This window comes from Choloepus didactylus, chromosome 4 (assembly GCF_015220235.1).
Source record: "Choloepus didactylus isolate mChoDid1 chromosome 4, mChoDid1.pri, whole genome shotgun sequence".
Lineage (NCBI taxonomy): Eukaryota > Metazoa > Chordata > Mammalia > Pilosa > Megalonychidae > Choloepus > Choloepus didactylus.
Genome location: NC_051310.1, coordinates 130,320,135 through 130,341,968, shown reverse-complemented (window position 1 = coordinate 130,341,968; position 21,834 = coordinate 130,320,135). Strand labels below are relative to the sequence as shown.

At 33.7% G+C, this 21,834-nt stretch overlaps 1 protein-coding gene across 4 annotated transcripts in view; it reads right to left on the bottom strand.

Moving 5' to 3' along the window:
* The window catches only part of TRPM7 (transient receptor potential cation channel subfamily M member 7), a 160,802-nt gene that overhangs the window by 21,015 nt on the left and 117,953 nt on the right, over nucleotides 1-21,834 (bottom strand). For all 4 annotated transcript variants that reach the window (XM_037833993.1, XM_037833994.1, XM_037833992.1 and 1 more), the window contains 10 exons: nucleotides 21,439-21,565; nucleotides 20,007-20,191; nucleotides 19,199-19,331; nucleotides 17,852-18,567; nucleotides 15,984-16,051; nucleotides 14,400-14,459; nucleotides 9,053-9,149; nucleotides 5,119-5,183; nucleotides 3,510-3,544; nucleotides 1,538-1,563 (listed from right to left, as the gene is read on the bottom strand). In XM_037833993.1, the coding sequence (XP_037689921.1) occupies nucleotides 1,538-1,563; nucleotides 3,510-3,544; nucleotides 5,119-5,183; nucleotides 9,053-9,149; nucleotides 14,400-14,459; nucleotides 15,984-16,051; nucleotides 17,852-18,567; nucleotides 19,199-19,331; nucleotides 20,007-20,191; nucleotides 21,439-21,565 (1,512 nt within the window). The remainder of the gene's footprint in view (nucleotides 1-1,537; nucleotides 1,564-3,509; nucleotides 3,545-5,118; nucleotides 5,184-9,052; nucleotides 9,150-14,399; nucleotides 14,460-15,983; nucleotides 16,052-17,851; nucleotides 18,568-19,198; nucleotides 19,332-20,006; nucleotides 20,192-21,438; nucleotides 21,566-21,834) is intronic.

The following is a 21,834-nucleotide window of genomic DNA, read 5'->3' as shown; positions in this document are numbered from 1 at the left end:
AGGAAAAGGGGAAAAACTGTAGTTTGGAAGGTAGTGATGTGTTTCGGGCAACAGTTACAAGGGCATGGAAGTGCTAAAGTTCATGCTATATCTGAGAAGCTGGAAGTACTTTAATATGAACAGGACAGTTGTTTTCAACACTAATTATATATTATAAAAACCTGTGGTGCTTTTTGAACATGTTATGCACTCCAAAATATTCTAATTCTGTAGATACGTCATCATACATGTAATTCTCTACAGGTGATTCAGATATATAGCCAAGGTTCAAATTAAGAGCAAGAGTATAAGCATACCAGCAGAAGGTGAGGCTCCAGAAATGTGAATACCAAATTGTTAAGAGCCTAATATGCCATGCTAAGAAAGGAAACTGAATTTTATCCAATGACAATGGGAAAAATGTATAGCAGAAGAACGACATGATCAGATCTGTTAGAGGAATTATTTTGGTGGAAGAATGTAGACTTGGAAGTGAAACTCAAGGCAGGGATCCCAAACTGGCACAACCACTTTGAAAACCTACTTGACAGTAGCTACCAAAGGTAAACACATGCATACTCTATAAATCAGCAATTCCACTCCTAGGTATATACCCAACAGAAAATAAATAACAGGTAAAAAATGTCCATAACACCACTATTCATAATAACCAGTCACTGGTAGCTACTGAAATGCCTATCAAATACTAGAATAGATAAATAAATTAGATACATCTGAATCGCACAAACTACCACTATAAACAGCGATATTGATGAATCTCATATAAGCATATGTTAAGAGGATGAAGCCAGACACAAAATAGTACATATTATATGATTCCATAAACAATCTACTGTGTTAGTCAGTGGCAGAGTTTATAAGAAGAAGGGTGCAAAAAGGAGATGGGATATTAGTATTACTCTGGTTTTATGATCTGGGTTCTGGTTATATGGATACGTTGACTTTGTGAGAATTCACTGAGGTGTAGGCTCATGGGAACACTTTCCTGCATGTGTATTATATACTTTAATACAAAAGATAAAAAAAATGAAGAATTCAATGAGGTATAGGCTTAAGGAATACTTTCCTGCATGCATATTATACACTTTAATACAAAGGATAAAAAACGATGGTGGTCTGAACTAAAAGCAGCAGTGGGCTGTACAGTGAAGGGTGGATTCTAGAGATATTTAAGAGGAAAATTCAACAGGACTTTCTGAGTGAAAAGGCAAGGTAAATGAAGATAACTCACTCTCAGGTTTTACCTAGCTGACTGAAAGAGTGCCATTCACTAAAACAGGGAAAATAAGAGAAGGAGCAGATTGGGATTGGGGATAAAAAGGAGGGTGACAAAAAGATCATCAATCACATGGGAATTCATGAAACCTCAACGTTAAAGAGAAACTGTCCGAGGGAAAAATGTTCCACTACTGTGACCTTTTTAAACATTTCTAAAATCCCTTACCTAGGGGAAAGTGGTAGTAATTACTATCATAGATCATTATAGATCATTCATCATTCTCAGTTTTTTCACATTAAATCTAACAAATGGACTTACCATTTAATGTTCCTTCTTCAGGTGGCCTAAAGAAACAACCAAAATAAAATGTAAGTTGTGCCACAATTTTAGTTTTGACTATTAATCAATCATTTAAGGTTCTGATTTTATAAAGTTACCATGATTATCTAATGTAACATTATTAAAGCAATTCTCAGATTCACCCTTGTTTGAGTATTTGCCATTTCCTTTAAGCCAGCTTCAAGTCCTTACAAAGAATACTCATATATATGCATCTATCTTAACTTCTATCTCTAAGATATGCCTATAGAAATACTTTCAGTTTGGTGACAAACTGAAGGCTCAACCCTAATAGAATAAAATATTCTATGACTTATTTATGGAGATTCCTTCCAGTACTATAATATTGTCTTAAAATGACTTTGTGCGATTCTAAAAATACTTCAACAGAATTGATGGACAATGAATTGAGAGAATACCAAATAGACACCCTTTTGCAAAATGCAATTTCCAGTGCTGAAAATTTTTTTTATAACATTTGTCAGCACCCAATGAAGGTGTCTTTTATTCCACGGATTCCAGTGTAGAAATGGGTGTAGTGGAAAGGAAAATGGAATGGTAATTAAAAAAAAAAAAAATGAGTCAGAGTCTTAGATCTCCCATTATACAGCTATAAGGCCTTGCTCAGGACTCAACCTGTCTGGAGAAGAGGATCTTTGAAGTCCCTTTCCCATGCTTACATTCTATCTGATCCTGACTTTTCCCAATGTTTTTCAAGAAACATTTTCTTACAGGAAATATTTTTACCCTAGCATAATCCCTTTGCCTACTACTGATAAGCCACTCTTTTCTCAGCATCCAATGAGTGTTGACCAATTCCACCTTTCTAGGTACTTCTATGCGTTAGCATTGTGCTGGAGAACATTCCTTTGTTAGACACCTGAATTAATATCAATTCAAATACCTATTCTTTATTTACATTCTTCGTTTGGTTATAGAAGATATTATTCCCTTAAGTAGTCTGACTACAGTAAACTTCCAAATGCCATTTAGGGACAGGATACCCAAACAATTTGAACTGCTTATCCCATGTGGCACCTGGTATGAAACTACTTTTTTCTCTGTAAATTCACATCCATTTCTGATGCATAGAAGGGGGAAAACTGTGGGATATATAATTTCCCTCATGCAGTCCATTTCAGAGATTAATTCTACTATGCTTGCAGCATTAAATAAGTGTCAAAACTAGAAAACTTTTTAAAAATGTCCTTTAGAATCCTAAAATACTAATTCCCCAGTCAGAAACACAAAAGTTATCTTTCATTTTTGTTTATCCTATGTCTAATTTGATATTAAATTTTTTTTTTTTTCCAGGAACAATTTACTTGTCAGATTTGCCTTTTGTTTCAGTTTTGGTCCTGGATTACCACATCAGCTTTCTAGTGGATCTCTCTTGTATATAAGCCTTCTAATGTATACTGTATATCAATACTCTAATCGTCAAAGTCCTCTCCAAAAGCAGGTGGCAGGTTTGTTGATGAGAACAATGAAAAGAGAAATTAAATAAGAGCAAAACTAAAGTCTTGAACTAGGTCTTTTCACAAATTACTCTTGAATAGACCAAGCTGAAAACAGAAATAAATAACAAAATCATAATTGCATCAATACAAGGATTTTAGTAGTTGTAATTATAATATGACTATAATTATGGTATAGCTATAGAAAATTAAATATTTATTTACATATTATCTCATAATAAATGATTTCCCCCAATCTCTTCTATGTAAAGACAGAAGTGCTAGAATAAATAATTACCACCCAAAGATAAGCAAGCGAAATGGTTAAAATGGCAAATTTTATGTAATATATGTTATGCCCCCACCCCTGCCCCTGCCACCCCACCCCCCACCCCCACAGATAAAGGAGCAGTAAAGAGACGATGCAAAGAACAGGAAAAACAACTTTCAATGTCTATGATACTTTTCAGGATAATTAAGAAAAGCTTACTTACATTTGTCTGTTTGATGGTCTATCTTGTAACCAATCCTTCAGTTGAAAACAAACACAAAAACTTGAAGAAAAAAATTCTCTAGATTAAGCACAATTGTTTAATCCTGTTTTGTTTCCTATAGTATGTTTTAAGAAATGAAGGGCTGAAAACTTAATATGAAATCCTCTTTAAAGCAACTGAACTAATAAAATAATAGACAGTTAAAACTACCTATAAGGCTATTCCATAAGAAAGAGTGTCATGAGTACTATTGCATAGAACACAATTACAGTCTTTCTGGTCATGTAAGTTTCAGCACTTTAAAAACTGTTTCTAAAGACAATTTCCTTGTCTTAAAATGTACATTTGTTTCTATGATTCAAAAATATGTCCCTCGTACTTATAGAAAAACAAAGTGTAAAAATGAAAATTAAAATCATGCAAATTGTGAACACTCAAAGATAGTCACTAATAATATTTAGGCATATTTCTATTGCAGCCTTTTTCTCTGTGTGTGTATGTGTAGATGTTTTTTATTCTGCAGTTTTATCATGATGTTTACAGTTATGGATTTATTTTTACTTCCCATTTGGGATTCATGCTTCCTAAACTTGAATCTTCACATATTTCATCAATTTGGAAAATTCTAAGCTGTTTTATAATATCTTCAAATTCTTTCTACCCTCTTGAGGACAATTAGACATATTACCCAGGTCTCTTTACCTTCAACACATTTTTCAATCTACTTATAGTTCTCTGTTGCATTCTGGTCCAGTTACTAATTCTCTCTTCAGCTGTGCCCAAACATAATCTGTTGTTTAACTCCCACTAAATTATTATTTTTTGCATATCTAGTTTTTATCCAAAATTTTCCAGGCTTTCTGAATATTATCTTTTCCTTTTCTCATGTTTCAAATACTTAATTTTAATGTCATTTTAAACATACTGTTTAAATAATCTGTAATCAATAATTTTATTATCTTATTAGACATCCTATTTGTGTAAATAGACTCCCACAAGTTTTGTAATTTTGTATTGTAAGGTCATCTTTGGGCTTTATTTGTGGCAAAATCGTGCAGGTTAGTGGGTCAGAGTGGGTCCCTTCAAAATGTATTTGTACCGTGAAACTCTAGGCTCACTAACTTTCTTTACCCACTGAAATAATTATTTTCTAACATGATTTTTAATAACATAATCTATCTCCTCATAGGAGCAAAGATCATAATTTTGAGCACTGATTTTTATATATGACTCTCTAAGTGATTAAATTTTCTGCCTTCTCCACAATTATTTGCCTTGGTTGCAAATACATGCCATTAAGGAGTGTCTGCAAAATAAAAAATTAACTCAGTTGGCTGGGAACCAACTGAGTTCACATAATTAGTTTCAATTCAAACAAAAACAGATCCCTGCCTCTCTTTCTTATGCATATTTCTTTCTTTTAAAAATTCCTGCCTATTCACTATGGGAAGAAACTCGTCAATAATTACTACTAGGCAATGATGTCAGTTTTCTAAGGGTACAATTTTTTGAAAGCTTGACATAATCTCAAATAAATTATCACCACCTTTCAGCCCTTCTCTAAATAAAAATTTACTTTAAAATGTGTATTTAATTGAAATGTACAAACCGGTAGTAAAGCTGTTTTGGAATCCCCTTCATGAGTTTCTTCTGTAGATGGCCTTCTGCTGATTTCTAAAATATGGAAAAAAAAGTTATACACCTTATTTCTTTGAATACTAAATAACCAAACACAAGATATTTCCAAGATAACTTACACTTTCCCTAGATGTTATGGGTTAAATAGTATTGCCCCAAAAAGAAATGTTGTTTTCCTAACCCCGGTACCTCAGAATGCGACATTATCTGGAAATAAGGTAATTTCAGATGGAATCAGTTAAAATGATGTCATACTGGAGCATGGTGGGCCCCAAATCCAGTATGACTGGTGTTCTTATAAGAACAGAACAAGAACAGACAGACATAGGGGGAGGGTGCTGTCGACAAGCCAGCAAGCCACCACCAGAAATCAGGAGAGAGGCATGGAACAGATTCTTTCCTACAGACTTCAGAGAAAGCATGGTCTTACCAACACCTTGATTTTGGACTTGTAATTGCCACAACTGTGAGACAATACATTTCTGCTGTTTCAAGCCACCCACTTTGTGGAACTTTCAGTTACAGCAGCCCTGAGAAACTAAGATACCAGCACTGCTGAACATAAGACCCATGGAGTCTCCTGCAGAACCACTGTATTATTCAATTTATTTTTGTGAAAGGGCAGCAAAACACAAAGAGTATGAATGAAAAGTCTTCCTCTCATTTCCGTCCCCAGATCACCCTTATTGGGGGCAGTCAAGGTAATTGGTTTCTAATTGTATCCTTCCAGAGATACTTTATGTACATAGAAGCAAGTATATATGTACCATCTCCCCACATTTTTTTAAAATTTAAATAACTGCATAGTGATTTTTTTTTTATTTTATTTTGAAATGAATTCAAACTTACAGGAACAGTTGCAAAAACAATACAAACCCCATACAAAGAACTCCAGCATACCCCGATCCCCCTCCCCTGATACCCCCAATCCACCAACTTTAACATCCTGTCACACCATCAGTTCTTTCTTTTCCTCATTCCCTCCCTATTACCCATCATCTATTGCTCTGTCTTCTGAACATATGAGAGCAAGCTGCACACACCCTTGAACAAACAATATAATTCACATATACGTTTCCCATGAACAAGAACATTCTTTTATCAGCATAGTAATTTAAGTGTAATATATCCTGTTTTAGTATTTTTAATTTTTGTAACTTTAGACTTGGAGACCAATGATACTACACCGAATTATATGATGCATATACAATAATTTACCTAACTAAATCCTTATTCATGAACATTTGGTCTGTGTCCAATCTCTTGCTATAATAAACAAAGTTGCAGTGAATAATCCTGTATATACATTATTTTACACTAATGGCAAAAAAAAAATCATCCATCTTTCTCCCCCAGATTTAAGATGCCACCTTTGTCAAATCTTATTTTAAGTGAACTTGAGAATTAAGCCTACCTATTTCCAAGAAAATAAAAAAATTCATTATGTTATGTAACAAATTAATTTAGAAAGATCTTACAGCTTTATGATACAAAAGGAAAACACTAGAACTAAAGTTGCATTCCATGTGTAGAGGGCAAAAAGAACAGATTAAGGTATATCAGAAGGCTCCGAGCAAAACTTCGAGATTATGAAACTGACAGAATAACCTAAATGTCTTCAAGAAATTTAGTCAAATAGTAGAGAAATTATGTTGAGTCTATATTGATGGAAAAGGGCAAAGTATGTTTGTGATTTCTGGGAACACAGAACAGGAAAAAAGGCTCAATCCTTGCCTTCCTTAGTGGGAAGTCAACAGATACTACCTAAAACTGATGTACGAAGATTCAGCAGTTTTGTATGCTAATTTAGAAATAACATTCATGTTATCTGCAAACAACAGTTTTATTTCTTCCTTCCTAAACTTCTGGTTTTCTTTACTTTTCCTCTCTTTCTGTCTTTCACCATTTCTTTTTCTTGTCCTATTGCTCTGGCTAGAATGTTAAATAGAAGCGTTAACAGCCAGAGTGCTTGTCTTGTTCCCCATCTTTGGCTTTTACTATTTTATGATGAGGTATAATGTTTGTGATAATATTTTGAAGAAATCCTTTCTCAGATTAAGTAATCTCCATTCTACTACTACTTTGCTAAGCGTCTGAATCATGAAAAGGTGCTAAATTTGATCAAATGCTTTTTTATACAGCTACTGAGATGATATGATTATTCTCCTTTAGTCTGTTACTATCATACTAACTGCTTTGTAAAATATTAAACCAATTTGCATTCCAGGAATAAATCTACATTGGTTATCATATGTACTGCTGAATTTAACACATTGAAGAATGAAAAAGAAATGGTAGTGAGGGGGACAAGGTAGTGCTGTTTTTCTTAAGGAACTTTTATAGTTATTCAACTTTTCAATTATGTGCATATATAATTTTGATTAAAAATTATAATGATATGGAAACATCCCCAAGATATATGAAGTGAAAACAGAAAGCTCAAGAACAACATGTACGGTATGTTACCTTTAGTGTAAAAGATGAGAGACAGAAAAGATTATACAGTAATATATTATTGTATATGCATAATGCAGCTCTGAAAAGGTAAACAAAAATAAAAGGAGTTACATGTGTGGTTAGAGGGATGGGAACCAAACAGATGGGGACAGAGTGAGAAGGAGATGTTTTAAACTCTGTGTATAAATTTTGAACTGAATAAAAGTATTATTTAAAAAAAATTAAACTATAAAAACAAAGGTTTCACACCAAAGCTAAGTGTCATTAATAGGGAGTATAAGACGTGATGGTTGCTAACATGACCACAGACATAGGGGACTGGTGGTTTGATGGGTTGAGCCCTCTACCATAAGTTTTACCCTTGGGAAGACGGTTGCTGCAAAGGAGAGGCTAGGCCTCCCTATATTTGTGCCTAAGAGTCTCCTCCTGAATGCCTCTTTGTTGCTCAGATGTGGCCCTCTCTCTCTGGCTAAGCCAACTTGAAAGGTGAAATCACTGCCCTCCCCCCTACGTGGGATCAGACACCCAGGGGAGTGAATCTCCCTGGCAACGTGGAATATGACTCCCGGGGAGGAATGTAGACCTGGCATCGTGGGACGGAGAACATCTTCTTGACCAAAAGGGGGATGTGAAAGGAAATGAAATAAGCTTCAGTGGCAGAGAGAATCCAAAAGGAGCCGAGAGGTCACTCTGGTGGGCACTCTTATGCACACTTTAGACAACCCTTTTTAGGTTCTAAAGAATTGGGGTAGCTGGTGGTGGATACCTCAAACTATCAAACTACAACCCAGAACCCATGAATCTCGAAGACAGTTGTATAAAAATGTAGCTTATGAGGGGTGACAATGGGATTGGGAAAGCCATAAGGACCATACTCCACTTTGTCTAGTTTATGGATGGATGAGTAGAAAAATAGGGGAAGGAAACAAACAGACAAAGGTACCCATTGTTCTTTTTTACTTCAATTGCTCTTTTTCACTCTAATTATTATTCTTGTTATTTTTGTGTGTGTGCTAATGAAGGTGTCAGGGATTGATTTAGGTGATGAATGTACAACTAAGTAATGGTACTGTAAACAATCGAAAGTACGATTTGTTTTGTATGACTGCGTGGTATGTGAATATATCTCAATAAAATGATGATTAAAAAAAAAAGAAAAAAAAAGAAAAAATACATTGGATAAATTACTATATATAGATTAAAACACAAAAGATTCATTTGTAAACGCTAAGATCAACAGTTCTATAAAACGCAAGTCTTAATATTTTAGATTAAAGGACTAAGCAATTTGTAAAAAAAATATTAGAATGTTAGGACTGAGTGACTTACTCAAGATTAGAGTACCAATGATGGATGAGAATCTTCACCTTCTGATTGCTTAGGCATTTGACATTTAAAACTTAAATGAGTATACTTGCTAACATAATTTGTATAGTCAAAATACTGACCTTGTTCTGAATGAAGAGGAATGGAAGTTTTGGGAAACTCAGTAAATCCAGCTTGAGAACTCACATGTTTCACAGTGTTTTCAAGAGGAATATCACCCTGCATATTGCACATATATACAATTTAAAAACAATTCAACTGAGTTTCCAATTATTATGCCAAGTAGTACAAGTAACATGAAAGGCCCCTGGATTCATTTATCTCAGTATGCTTTATTCTACCTGGATACCAAGGGATACATTACAGATTGTGGTTATTCTTTTCAATGTCAATCTCAAAAACTGCATCAGAATACCCCACTTGTTGACTGTCATAAATCCATCTTAATGAATCCCTTTCCATTATATAAAAAATTGGGGAAAATAAAGGAAACTGTGGTGTACCAGTTTGGATGTATTATGTCCCCCCAAAATGACAGGCTCTTTAATGAAATCTTGTGGGGCCAGATGTATTAGTGTTGATTAGGTTGGAATCTTTGGATGTGACCCCACCCATTGAGCATGGGTCTTTATTAGTTTACTGGAGCCCTATAAGAGCTCAGACAGAAGCAGCTCAGTGCTGCAGCCAAGAGAGACATTTTGATGATGGCCACTGACAGTAGTAGACTTTTGCTAGTCCAGAGTTTGCCTGAGAGAAACTAAGAGGACACCCCCAGATGCCTAGAGAGAAACATCCTGGGAGAAAGATGCCAGGCAAGTGCCTGTGTCTTCCAGTTGACAGAGGTTTTCTGGGCCCATCAGTGTCCTTCAGTGAAGGTACCTATTGTTGATGCTTTACCTCAGACACTTTATAACCTTAAAACTATAACTTTGTAACCAAACAATCCCCTTTTATAAAAGCCAATCCATTTCCGGTATTTTGCATAATGGCAGCATTAGCAAACCAGAACATGTAGGGGAAAAAAATGAAACCTTATCAATTCACACACACCACCCCCCCACCTCCCACCCTCCAAAAAAGGAACAATCTTATACTAAGATCTGTGTATTTCTTTCCAGGTTTTGGCTTTGACACAGTTGTAATATTATATACATACTGCAATTTGTAGTGAAAGAGGAGTCTAGGTAGCCGTCTTATGGATATGTTCACATAACAAAGATATCTGATCTGCTCATGATTTTTCAAATTTATTTTGACTGTTCTATGCCTTACATTTCTATTTAATTTTAAGGTGCATCTCCCTTAATATTTTCTATTGTTTAAACATTTAGAAGGCCCCCCTGACTTAAATGACTTAATAAATAAACATTTCTATTTTCTAACAATTTCTCTTTGTAAGAAAAAATAAATTTAATCTTAATTTATTACATTTAATGCTGGAATTCATCTGATCCTGTTAAGTGAGATGAGACTATAAACCAACTTTTCCAAATTTCTACCCAAGGGTCCAATTTGTATTTACTGACAAAGCATTACCTTTCTCATCAATTTCTACTTCAACCCAACCCTCGTTGTTAAATTCTTACCTATGGGAAATACGGGGAAAATCTGACAGCCTCTCATTGTTTCGTCTTCCCAAATGTGAACAGGGCACACTATTACACAACTTAAAAAATGCTGCCAGCTCTCAGAAGCAATGGAATTCAAAATGTTACTACTACAATAAACTAGCACTTTCATTAAATTAACATATCGCAAAAAATCTCAAGCTTTTCTGGCTTTGGTGACCTATGCTGTGATGATCTGTGCCAGTTTGGATGTATTATGTCCCCCAAAATGCCATGTTCCTTAATGCAATCTTGTGGGGGCACATGTATTAGTTAATTATGTTGGAACCTATTGATTGTTTCCATGGAGATGTGACTCAATCAACTGTGGGCGAGACCTTGATTAGATGATTTCCATGGAGGTGTTACCCCAATCATTCAGGGTGGGTCTTAATTAATATAACTGGAGTCCTATAAAAGAGTTCACAAACAGAAGGCACTCAAAGCAGCTGAGAGTGACACTTTGGAGAGCAGCTGAAACAAACATTTTGAAGAACGCATAAGGGCTACGAGAGGAGCTGGAACACAACCTGGGATCAGCAGACACCAGCCATGTGCCTTCCCAGTTAATAGAGGTTTTCCGGATGCCATTGGCCTTCCTTCAGTGGAGGTATATGCTTGTGTTGATGTCTTAATCTGGACATTTTCATGGCCGTAAGACTGTAAATTTGTAACCAAATAAACCCCCTTTATAAAAGCCAATCCATTTCTGGTATTTTGCATAACAGCCAGCATTAACAAACCGCACAATGCTCTTTCCATTACAGCTGATTTTACAAAGCCAAGCTAAAAGATGCTAACCTTCTACCTGCAGTCACAAAGCAGACTCTAATTCCTTTTCTGATTTTAGATGCTTCTCTTGGAACCATTTCTAGTCATTTCTTGTTTGCTTTTTTACTTGTTGTAAATACTATCCCTGATATACCCTTCGACACAATGACACAGTTTCACAGAATCATCTAAGACAGGGATTCAAGCCTGGAGTTGTTAGATTGGCTTCAAGGTATTTGCAAAACTCTACACCTTATTGACAGTGTGATTGTGAAGACCTTGTGGATCACACCCCCTTTATCTAGTGTATGGATGAGTGGAGGAATGGGGATAAAAACTAAAGGACAAATGGGGTGGGATGGGGGGATGATTTGGGTGTTCTTTTTTCACTTTTATTTTTATTCTTGTTCTGGTTCTTTCTGATGTAAGGAAAATGTTCAGAGATAGATTGTGGTGATGAACGCATAACTATGTTATCATACTGTGGACAGTGGATTGTATATCATGGATGATTGTATGGTGTGTGAATGTATTTCAATAAAACTGAATTTAATAAAAAAAAAAAACTCTACACCTTAGAAAAATTTTGATTATATGCATTTTTCTAGGAAGAGGGTCTGTCATTTTCATCACATTTTCAAAGGAGTGTATGACCCTCAAATGGAAGAGCTCAATGTCTTTGATCATCATGACTGATAGCTCAAGGCTCATTATTTTATTTGAATTATTTTTCTCTAAATGAATTACTAAAAATTGTTTAATTCAAAACATAGCCATCACTTTTCTTACAGAAATTTGTAATTTCTTCTTTTGTTTACCAGGAAGTTATCTGCCCACTTAAAAATTTTCAGCATGCTCCCCTGTAAGTTCATTTGCAATAATGCTGAAAGGTGAAATCTGTGGGGAAACTCTGATGCACACTCCTTCCCAATAAGAACGTGCCTCCCAACAGCAAAACAATGCCACCAGAGTGTGGTAAGACAATTCTTTGATCTCCTGTTACGAAATCTGGTTAAAGACATTTTAAGAGTTCAACTAATCAAAAACTAAAGAACAACAGTCTGAATAACGGCAACTGTTACTAACGATTTAGAGAAGCAGAGATATGTAAAACTATTTAGAAAGCAAAATCAGTTAGATTTAACTGATGGTTGGATAAAAGAAAGAGTATAGGATTTTTGTTCTGGTAAACTAGAATGGTGATGTTATTAGCAGGTAAGAAATATAGGAGGAGAAGTATGTCTGCTGAGCAGGCAGAAAATGGTGAACAGGAGATTTTGAAATGCTGTGTTTGGTAACTATTAAGTGTTCCAGCTAGTTAGCAGTTCAGACCTTTTCCTGTGGTGTCATGCCAATTCTCTAGTCAGAATCAATCTAAAGATTTACCTTCTCCATATTTATATCTAGTCCTCAGAGAATTCCTGGATAAAATCTAAGCACTGATATGTCTAGTAAAACTTTATGATATTTGCGACTCTACTGCTGATAAATCCTGTTCTTGATTTTCTCTTGATTTCTTAGTTAGCAACTTCACACAAAGGTTATTCCAAACCTTCTTTATCTCATGTTCCCTATCTCAGTTCCCATCAATTTAATAAAAGAACAAATGCCTTAAAAGATTATTTTTTAAAATCTCCTTTTTTTTTAATCCATATAAATTTCATTCATTAAAACTCACAGATCTTAAGTGTTAAGCCAGAAAAGGGGCCTGGCATTTTGGATTTCTATTTGTTCAACAGTTTGTAATTTGTAACATGGTAGGTCTACACTGCATATAGGGTTTTGTTTGTTTTGTTTTGTTTTGTTTTTTGTTTTTTGAGTAAGTTTTAACTGAGGTGGATTTTATAGGTAATTCCTAAATATTAATAAAGCTACTTTATCTGGACCTCTTTCTAGCCCTATTCCAACCCCAGAGATAATGAACCTATTTGCTAGTCAAACTAACATCAGCTTTACTGTGTTCTACATATCCTCTATTTCTGCCTCAGTATTGTTTATGTTGTTCCTACCTGAAAACACTCTTTTATCCACCAAACTGCCTACCTATTCTTCTATGGCTTCCTTATGAAGCTTTCTCTGAACTCTTCAGCTGGAAATATTTTTATTCCTCTAAGTAAGTATGCCCCTCCCCTAAATAGTATACGTTAAGTACAAGACCTTGTACAAATTACGTATAAGACTAAGTCTGGTAATACAGTCATTTAAGTGTATAGGTCTGGATTTAGAGAAAACTGGGGTCAAACGCCATCTCAGATATTGGTAACTATATTAGTAAGTTTTATTAATAATTTCTAAAAGGTATCCAGTACGTATCTGCTAAATTTTAGGACTCCAAGTCTCCAACTACAAAATTAAAATATTTAATAATCACCTTCACTAAAACAAAAGTGAACAAATATACTACCTACTTATAACACATGTTCCACTTAAAGAATCAATTATAATACAAGAAATGACTAAAATAGGAGGTATTGAGTGCTCTTACTGAATAAATTTGCTGCATAATTGAGCAAATATAATACACTGAGTCTGACTTTTTAATAAAAGGATATCTGCCTACAGATAAAGGAAATATGCCAGGAACAAATTGTATTCAGCTTAAATAATTCCAGATTATAAGTAGCTTTATTAATCTTTAGGAATTACCTATAAAATCCACCTCATTTAAAACTTACTCAAAAAAACAAAACAAAACAAAAAAACAAAAACACAAAACCCTATATGCAATGTAGACTACCATGTTACAAATTACAATAATTATAAAATCAACTTTGGTATAGAGATTTGTGTCCATTCTTTTTCTAGTTCTTATCACTTTTTCTTCTTCCTTTCTCTCTTCATCGTCAATTGCCAACTAAGGCCACCTTAATAGATTCTACCCATTTACTCAGCTCTCACCTTCCCTCTTAGTCATGATACATAAGGTAAATTCAGATCTTGTAAGTTTGTCACATAATTAAAATGGTTAGATATACTGTTTAGAAATGTAGTCTCATGACAGGTTCATCAAACTTATATCTAATTGCTCAATCTAAATATATATGTATATTTTAAGCTGTCTTTCTGACTCACATATTACTGGAGACTTTACCTGATATTTTGGCATCCCTCTATCCTCCAAAATCCTGTTTCTTACATCATTCTGCTGTTCCTATTTGAGGTAAGAAAATCACGCAATTACTTACTAACATAAAGGCATATATGGAAAGAAAAACAAAAAACACCATGAAATCATTACATCTCAATTTGCCTATGATCATCAATTAAAATTCCATGTTAACAATATCTAATTAATAGACATTAAACTATGTTATCTAATGTAGTACAATATTTTAAGCAGAATATATCCTGTAAAAAAAAAACTAATATTTATATCATCAAAATGCACTTGAGTCTACCTTTTATACATAGGGAGAGATAAATAATACATGCCTTGACAATAATTAAATACTTAATTATGGATTATAAAAGGAGGAATCACTCATAGAAACTTATGTCATCATAGTTTCCTTGGCTTTAGCTTTAGGAATAATCTTGTTTTCACTGTATTTGTCACTTGATCATTTCTTCAGCTTAAGTTCTTTAAGGAATAGAGCTGTTAACTTTGCCAGATCCTCTTAATTATCTTGGTATACATACACTACTCTTAAGGCTTTAACATATAAAAGTTATGGATTGTAGTGGATTGAACAGTGCTCCTCCAAAATTCATGTATACTGGGACCTCAGAATGTGATCTCATTTGAAACAGGATGTAATTAATGTAATGTATTTAAGATAAAATCATACTGGATTAGGGTGGGCCCTAAGTCCAATGACTAACTTACTTATAAGAAGACTAGAGGACACACAGACAAACAGAGAAGAAAGCCATGGGAAGACAGAGGAAGAGATTGGAGAGATGTTGCTAGAAGCCAAGTAATACCAAGGATTGTCAGGAACCACCAGAAGCTGGGAGGAAGCAAAGAAGGAAACCTTCAGAGGCAGCATGGCCCTGCCAACATCTTAAATTTAGATTTCTGGCCTCAAGAACTATGACAGAATAAATACCTGTTGTTTTAAGCCACCAAGTTTGTGGAAATCTGTACCAGTAGCCCTAGGGAACTAATACACTTTTGAGAGAAATAGTTAAGTAATAAAACCTACTTTTCAGTCAGGAATCGCACCTTTTTCACCAGGTATTCTCAATACATTTTAAAATTTATTTAACAAATATTTATTGACTATCTAGCACTTGCTAGATTATTTATTTATGATATTATAGTGTAATTACTAGTATATACAGCTTTTTTACTGCTAAACTGCAGCTTCCTTGATAGCAGGGTCATATTCTAATAAACTTTTCAGCCTGGAAAAGAGTTAAGCTCAATTAATGTTTAGTCAATGAAAAAAGGATATAAGGTGGAGCATTTTTAAAAAGAGAAAAATGTCCAAGGGGTGGTATTTTAAATTTTAGATACTTAAAAAATGCCAAGCTATTGGTACAAATTCTCATGTTCCTCAATAATTGTTCTTCTGTTTTCAATTACGTATAGCTTAAATATCTGGATCATCATGTTGATCATGGTCTCTGCAAAGACTAATTTTATTGGGGGAAAAATATTTAATTCTATTTGGAGCTAAATCCCAAAATACAGAATCAAAATTGAAGTGTACTATTATAAACATTTACTTACAGATAACATTTCTTTTATCTTGTTTGATGACTCTTTAAACCTCTGAAAATCCATGCTATCTCTGTGTCCTTTAACAACAAAAAAAATTACAACAAAAAAATTTATTTTTCCTTGTTTATTGAAAATAATGTCACTACCCAAAGCCTACAAACAAGTGATTTATGTTGTTTTTCAAATAGTTTGATGGGTTTGCACAGTCTCCCTTAGCTCTTCTGATAAATAATATTGAAAATATTTGCCAAGAGGCTGGCTAAATTTAATACGTCAGTTTATAGTAATGGTAAAAGCCAAATGCCTCCTAAAAGAACAAAACACAGGATACGACTAAATAGCTTAAAATTTAAAAAGGGGGAAAGGTCATTTTTACTATTAATAAAACATAAAAGGATTTTAATACAAACACACACACACATATCTATCTTCCAGTGTTCCTATATTAATAAAACGACTAAAATGGATTTTTAGAAAATAAATTGGGATAGATTTTATGTAGGAAAAGCTACATTTCTCTAAATCCACTGTGAACTCCATATACCTTAGCAGTAGAGATCAGCATGGTCAGTACCTACATAACTTGGAAGGTTGGCCTTAACACTCCATATGGAGATTTTACACACAGGCTTAACAAATTCTTCGAATAATCTCTAAGCATAGTCCATGACTAGGAAATTTCTAGGGGAAGGCTAGAATAAGTGTTAAAGACAAAGCTAGAAAGCCACCTGTTGCAAAAATTAAAACTTGTAGAGGCAGAAGGCCTGCTTCATTCATACCTTAGAACATTTTGCTGATGCTCACAGAATTCTATTCTGAAATCTAAGTTATTTTCTAAGAATCTATTGTTAAATACTTAACTAGTCTAGCAGGCAACTGTTAGAAAACTATATTCTTCCAAATATTATAGACCTAGCTAGTTCTATGAAAGCATTTTCACTTTCACTTTTCCCTTCATATGGCATACTGTCAGCATTTAAATATGCTTCCATCACTATTTAAAAGTAAAATAGTTTCCATCACTATTTAAAAACAAAACAGAAAAAAAAAGTAGAAAACTCTAAACATACAAACCACAGTTTTAGCTGTTTCTTTCTTCTTGCTTCACTGCCATCCCCTACCGCCCCCTTTACATTCTGTCCTCTCATTTACACTTTATTTCACTACAATCTGGCTTCTCTCCCATCAATTTCCTTTACTAAAATAGTTTTCACTAAGGTCATTAATGTGTTATCATTGTCAAAATAAACATTTTTATTCAGTTCTTATTTTACTTAAGCTATCTGAGGTATAAGAATGACTCACTCCTTTCTGAAATACTCTCTTCTCTGGTTATATAAGCAGACCATAAATACTCACTTTCCAAGGAGAGCCTTGGCTTATTATGCCTGCTGTCCTAATGTAATTATTAATTGTACACCCTTTCACTCTCAAAAGTGCCCTTGTTTCTATGAAAATTTGTTACCTACTTGTAAGGCATTGCTCTTTACCAGTTATTTGAGCCTCCCCGTACCTTCCTATTGTTCTCTAAGAACCTAACCCTTATGAAGTATTCTCATGTTTTCAACAGGAATTGACCAAATTCAATTGGAGATCCTCAAATTCAAAGAATAGAGCTCATAGAAATTTTTCAAAAAATTGTTATTTTAATAAACTGTATCAAAGAGGTATGTGCCAATGTAACTATTAGCCCAATTCAATCTATTTCCCCTTTCGATTCCTTTAAAAATTTAAAAAAAAAAGACTCTTTGAAAAGGTAGTCCACTTGTCACAACAGTAAATATTATTAATTAGCCAATTACTTCTGTTTCTACAGGGATAACTAAAACAGAAAAGTAAATAATATTGATATACGAATATCAGTTTGCTAAACTTACCTACAAATGCTCCAAATTCTATACTATCTCCTTCTGCAGCTTTAGAGCAAACAATCTCTTGATCTTTGGTTACAGTTTCCAACTGGCTTTTGCAATTTGGCTGGGATGGTGTACTAACAAAAAATTTGGTTGGGGGAGATGACAGATGTGGTATGCTATTAGAGGAACTGCCTAATTTTTTATTTTTACTAAAAAATTTTAGAACATCTACCCCATGTAGCCTCTGTCGCAGTTCTGGAGGAGAAATAGCACTTGGGAATAAGGCACCACAAGAGGAACCAGCCTCTGGAAAACTGAATTCTTGTCTTTGCGGTATTAAAGGTAAATCCCGACCAAATATGTTACTTTTGGGATCTTTTTCATCTTTAATAAACTTATTACTAAGAAAAGGATAATTACTTTCAAGACCACCCTGAGGGAGAGAGGAACTAAGTGTATTTATAGCACTGTGCTTTTTCCATATAGAAGGTCTTACAGGACCATCTTCAATAAGATTTTGAGCCAAATGTTTGGAAATGCTCAATTCTCGTGTGATTTCATTGTGAACTTTGCTAGCTTCTGACGCTTTCTGAGCAGTAAGTGTTTTTAACGTATCTACTGTCAGGGCTGAGAGATCTTGCAAATGACCAATCTGAGAATCTAACGAGTGTAATGATCTTTTTATGTAGTTGACGCGATCTCCAACTTCTTTAATCTGAATGCACATCTGTTCCACTCTGTAGGGAGAGGGGAAAGGTTTTTATTCAAATATTAAAAATTCATGATTTAGAAATTCTTTTTGCAATCTCAATAAGTGATAACGGTTAAAAGAAATTTTACATGCACTCAAACAAGGTAAGATACGAAATAACATATGCTTATTTTTTATACATGGCACACCTCTTACGTTTAATAAAGATCACTGCTAATTCTATCATAATGAAATGCAAGGATTCAAAACATGTCCTGCTTCATAGGCTATTTATTCCAATTTCCGTCAAATCAAAATAATGAAAACAAATGTGTATACACCTGCATATACACAGAACTTCCATTACCATTACTATAATTACATAAATTCCATATGCTTCCAGAATGTAGCAAAGGCAGTGGAAAGAAACAAATGCTTTAAAATTACAAGGGCAGTTTTACTTTTCTCTCCTCATTAAAAAAGAACATTAACTCCCCTGCCCTCCGTAACTAGTGCCAAAAACTAAAAAGAGATTACTTATTTGAAGTATTAGAAACAAAGAACTGAACTGTCTCCCAAGATATAATGTGAAACTATTATTAAACTCATTTCTTTGACAAACATAAATTGTTTGTATGAGACATAACCCATTCTATACTTATAAAGAGCTTCTGAACCTTTCAAAAGTGACACGAATTCTCTCTTCACTCCCGGAATGAAATTTGTCATCTTTTTCGTTAAAATACATCTCAACGCACTGTTCTTCAAAATCATGAAGCTTCTTTTGATCTTCTTCTGTTAAGTAAAGCTCTAAGGGGGGAAAAGAAAAAATAATCAATGAAAAACTATCAAGCCACGACACTCTAGCTCCTAAAAAGTCTTGTGAATTCTTCAGTGTTCCTAAGACTATGAATCCTTCACAATTTTTTTCTCTTTTTGCTATAGTAATACTAAAGTACTACACAAATCTTGCTCTTTTTTTCCTTGACTCAGAGTGTGAGTGAGGTCAGCAGAATGGTTTCAAGCACTTCTTCCTCTTCTAATTTCCTTTTCCTATACAGTAGCCCTCTGCTGGCCCTCTCTCTCCCTCTCAAATATCCAGGCACAGGAATTTAAGAACTGATTTGGTACAACATAAAGCCACTGCAAAATCTTGAATACAGTTTGATATAGTGATCAATTTTGTGTAGTATACAGAATGCACTAAAAATGCTATGCTTTATAGGGCACCAAAAATGTTTCACATAGCAGCAAAACCGTAATAATTTACATTACCATCTTAACAAAACAAACATAAATACCATACTCAAAAGGAAATTTAATACTAAATTCACTTCTATAGATACCAAAAATTTGATTTTAGGCTAATTTAAACAAGAGCCTTTATTAGTGTCACCAACTAACAGTAAAATCAATACCTAGCTTTTAATGCAATATTGATACGTTATGACATGAAAATACTTGTCTTAATATATTTCTACTTACTTGGTCCATCTGAAGTCTTATCTTTTTTTCTTCTTTTACATATGCAGCAAAACAAAGAAACCATATGGCTAAGAATGATAAGTGGTGGAGGCAGAACTGGTTTCTCATGATAAGCCATAATAAAATGATAACGTTGGTACTTCCACACAATATTGGAAATTGCTTTCACTTGTAAATACACATTGCTTGAATAACAAAGAATAAAAATAAAACAAATTTAACTAATCACATTTAAAGTTTTAAATATGAAATATTTTATTGTTACTTTGTTCTAAATAAGGATTCAAGAGTATACAACACAGACAAGACTAAAAGACAAAAGAGAAACGGGAAAACAAGCATGCAACAAGAGAAAGGTAGGTTGATATTGTTGACAGTCTTAATCATTACCTCACAGAAAAATGGGCAGAAAACATGATTTTAAGATTTGCAAATTATATACAGAAATGGGTAAACAAACAAAAAAAATTCAGGTAGTAATCAAATAAATGCAAATAAAAACAAGATTCTCTGATGCATTCTTAAATTAGCAACATTAAAAATAGTAATACCCAGTGTTGGCAGGGATTTGGGGACAAATGCCCATGTGACTTAAATGCAAAATACCCTAAAATTATATATACGAGCAGTTCTATTTTTAGGAAAGCATTTTAAAGAAGTACTTAAGAACTCAAAGATTTAACTACTATATGGTTTTTAGGAGCAAAATAAAATTACAATTTAATTGAGTAATATAACACATTGGCCTAAAAAATTATGGTCTATATCTTCAGTAACAGGGAGTTATTAAAAATAGATTGGAGAGGTATATTTGTTAATGTGGAATAATGCTCATGATGTTTTAACTAGTTAAAAACAGTCCAAAATATTTTAAGAATATTTTGAAAATAAGTATTTTTTTATATACTCATAAAAATGACAGATGTATACCAAAATATTAAGTGTGAGATTATTGAGGAGTTTTCTACTTGCCTTTCTGTTTTCTGTATTGAATATGTATTCTTTGGCAACCTAGTGTGGATTCCATAAAAAGGTTAAATGTACACTATTATAAGGAGTTAATAATAGAAGGGTATTATTGGAAAAAATGTACCTATTGCAAACTATAGACTATAGTTAACAGTAATATGTTAATACTCCTTCACCAACAGTTACAAATGTACCACACCAATACTATGGGTCAATAATATGGGGGGATAAGAAGTAGGGGAAGAATAGGGTTCTCTTTTTTATTTCTTTTCTGGAGTAATGAAAATGTTCTAAATTTGATCATGGGGCTGTATGAACAATTATGTGATGATACTGTGAACCAGTGATTGTATACTTCAGATGGTTTCTATGCTGTATGAATATATTTCAATAAAATAAAATCAATAAAATTCTGCATATTTTAGATTATGTCATTACAAAAACCAAATGAATAAAATCTTACTTGAAAAATGCAATAAGAAGATTAACCATAATGATATACTGTACAAAGAGGTAGACTGCTTGAAGAAATGGAGTCAACCATGTACCAGGACCACAGATTTCCTGAAGGCTGGAATCATTTGCACACACTTTGGAAAGAGAAAAATAATTTTAAATCTAACAATTCAAAAGTAATTGCTTCTAACTGTGATTATTATTATTATTATTATTATTTTTACTTTAAAGAAATTTTGTTTCACAGATACCAATAAAAGCTTAAGGGCAGGCAGTCATAGCAACACCAACCTAAAAGTATTCCAAAACAGAAAGATTTTGCGAAAGAAATGGTACTACTATCTGTTCTATCCATCTATTCCATATAAGGAAGAAAATCTCAGCATTATGGCTATCCTTCAAA